At 49.2% G+C, this 2,981-nt stretch overlaps 1 protein-coding gene across 1 annotated transcript in view; it reads right to left on the bottom strand.

The window, feature by feature from the left end:
• Znf318 (zinc finger protein 318) overlaps positions 1–479 on the bottom strand; it is a 61,114-nt gene extending 60,635 nt beyond the window's left edge. Inside the window, exon 1 of the mRNA XM_013019090.1 lies at positions 358–479. Coding sequence (XP_012874544.1) covers positions 358–479 — 122 coding nt within the window. The remainder of the gene's footprint in view (positions 1–357) is intronic.
• Between the last annotated feature and the right edge of the window lie 2,502 nt (positions 480–2,981).

Below are 2,981 nucleotides of genomic sequence, written 5' to 3'. Positions count from 1 at the left end.
CGCTCGACACACACTCACACACACACACACACACCCGGAGCGCGCTCGCCCGGGCTCTCCACTGCTCTACTCTGGGAACAGGCGAGGGAGCCTCTCCGAGAGGAGCAAAAGGAGCGAAGCTGAAGCGCGCGCCCAGCGCCTCGCGCGCCCCGCCCCCAAGATGGCGGCCGCCAGACCACCCACGTCCCTCCCCCAGACCACGTGACGCCGAGGCTGGCGGTGGGCGGGGCCGAAAAGTGAGAGTCGCCCGGGAGGGACCGGGATTGTGGTGTCCCGAATCTGTGCGTGCGTGTGTGTGTGTGTGTGCGCGCGTGCGCGCGCGTGCGCGTGTTGGCCCGGTGGGCGCGCTCTGCCCACCCCTCAACCCTGTGGATCGTGCGAGTGGAGACTGCAGACGCCTCTCGGTGTCTTCGGTGATGCGTCGCGAGCGGGAGCGTCGGCCGAAAGTCCCTGCAGAAGTGAACCGCCACCAAGTTCATTCTGCCTAATTTGAGGATGGGGGGGAAAGGGCAGGGTGTGGATGACAAGAATCAAACGCATCACACAGCGGGGGTACATTTTGAGAAGTTGTTGAAACCAAGACTTTTTCTAGGCCCCCAATTCTTGGGCTTCCACCTGTCAGGTCCATCTATGCCTCCTACATGCCAAATGAACAGACGCCGTTAAGGACTGAGAAAGGAGGTTCAACTGCTCACAGCCACAGAGCTGGGGGTCAGGAGTGTGGTGCAGGTCAGGCAAGCTCACCAGCAGCCAGTCGGAAGGACTTGCTGACTCCACCTGTGGTCAGAGGGCCTAGTGACCAGGTGACCTGATGATGGAGGGCAGGGTCCATACACTCCCCCCTCCCAACCTTAAGATGCTGAAGAGGTGACTTTGACATGCGAAGGTGGCTAAGGAAGTGGCTTTGCTAAGCTAGTAAGCTAACCCTAAAATGGCTTGGATAAGGCCCTGAAAACCAGCCATGAAAACTCCAGCTGAGGATGCTCAAATCAGAGCCCGGTTCCTCCTGGGCTCCAAGCTTTGAACTCCTCTAGTTTTAAGGAACCTTTCCTGCTAGCTCTCTAGCTAGCCTTAGAGGCTAGCTGCCTCTCCTGCCAGCCTCCCTCTAGTGGCAGTGAGCCAGTCCCATGGTTCTAGTCTTGTCTGCTGTGAGCGCAGATGCCGGCTTGATGTGGGAGCAGTTACTACTTGTTGTTGGAATGTTATTTCGAATTGTTATATTACTGAAAGGCAGCTGATGTGTATCTTCGGTGCATAGCTATTGTCCTCACTTCTTGAGAGCAAACAAGACAAGAGGCAAAAGGCAATGCCAGTTCATCTTCAGCCATCTTCAGGGTACAAGAATTAGCAGTCTTAATAGAGGAAGAACTGGAGGCAGGGAGAGAAAATAGAAACAGGCCAGTCACAGGTGTGTCAGAGGTGGCATCAGCCGGTGGTCTGAGAGTCCACAGCCTCAAGTTGGCCAGATGGGCCTTTTAATAAGCATCTTTGACACTTAGCAGGTGGTTTGGTCTTCCTCTCCTTCCTATCATCCAAAATGGCTGTAAAGTAACTAAAGAATGGCTCAGGGCAAAAGACATAAATGCAAAACAGAGCGGGCTGGGATGCTTTTAGTTATTCTGTGGTCCACGTAGGAAATCAGTGATTTTCATCAAGTACATGTTATAGTTTGACCAAGTACTGTGGTTGTGTTGGAGGTCACTTCTCACAAGAGATCCATGTCATGAAAGACAGGAGGAGACTCAAAACTTTTTGTGAGGCAGACATCCCCACACATGTCCCTAATTCCATAACAAGAACTTTCCTAGGTGCCAGTCTGTACCCTAAAAACAAACACTGAAAAAAGGCAGATGCATGTACCTGTGTAAGCACACACACACACACACACACACATGCAAGTTGAAAAAAGACAAAAAGACAACATATGAAAGTAGAATAGTTAGTTAAAACGTGGGAAAATGTTGACTCTAACACCAGCTTAATACTTTCCATACACCAACTAGACATACAAAATCTGAGATTAATATAAAAATTACATTTCTGCCAAGTACCAGTGCTCATACCTGTAATCCTAGCTAGTTAGGAGCCTGAGATCTCAGAATCCCAGTTTGAAGTCAGCCAGGATAAACAAATCTGCAAGACTCTTGTTTCCAGCTAACCTGCAAAAAGCTGCCTTGACCAAAAAACCTAAAACTAAGAGAGAGTACCCAGGCCCTGAGTTCAAGCCCCAGTACCAGAACACACACACACACACACACACACACACACACACACACACACACACAGATCATTGCTTGTGCTTTCTAAAGATCTGTAAAGCTTTTGGCTACTTAGAAACTAAATCAGTTCATTCAAGTATCTATTCATATAAAAGTGTTAAATGACCACTTTATGACTGTGGTTAAACCAACTACAATTACAATAATTGTGGTTTAAGTAATTCTAACACAACATTCTATATGTCGGTAACTAGAAGTATATAGACCTATATGTTTGAACTTTATTTAAATGTTGTATAAGAATTTGCAGGGCTAAAAATATAGGTGCTGCTAGGCATCAGTGGCTCACACCTGTAATCCTGGCTTCTCAGGAGGTTGAGATGTGAGGATCCAGTTCAAGAAAATCCTGGACAAGAAAATTCACAAGACTCTTACCTCTGATTAACCACCAAAAAGCTGGAAGTGGAGCTATGCTTCAAGTAGTAGAGCACTAGCCTTGAGCAAAAGAGTTTAGGGACAGTGCCCAGGATCTGAATTCAAGTCCCCACCCAGCACAAAACAAAAACAAGCCGGGCGCTGGTGGCTCACGCCTGTAATCCTAGCTACTCAGGAGGCTGAGATCTGAGGATCGCAGTTCAAAGCCAGCCCCAGCAGGAGAGACTGTGAGACTCCTATCTCCAATAAACCACCAGAAAATCGGAAGTGGCGCTGTAGCTCAAGTGGTAGAGCGCTCGCCTTGAGCTGAAGAGCTGAGGGACAGCG

Source organism: Dipodomys ordii, unplaced genomic scaffold (assembly GCF_000151885.1).
Source record: "Dipodomys ordii isolate 6190 unplaced genomic scaffold, Dord_2.0 Scaffold44, whole genome shotgun sequence".
Lineage (NCBI taxonomy): Eukaryota > Metazoa > Chordata > Mammalia > Rodentia > Heteromyidae > Dipodomys > Dipodomys ordii.
This window is presented reverse-complemented; position numbering and strand designations above follow the sequence as displayed.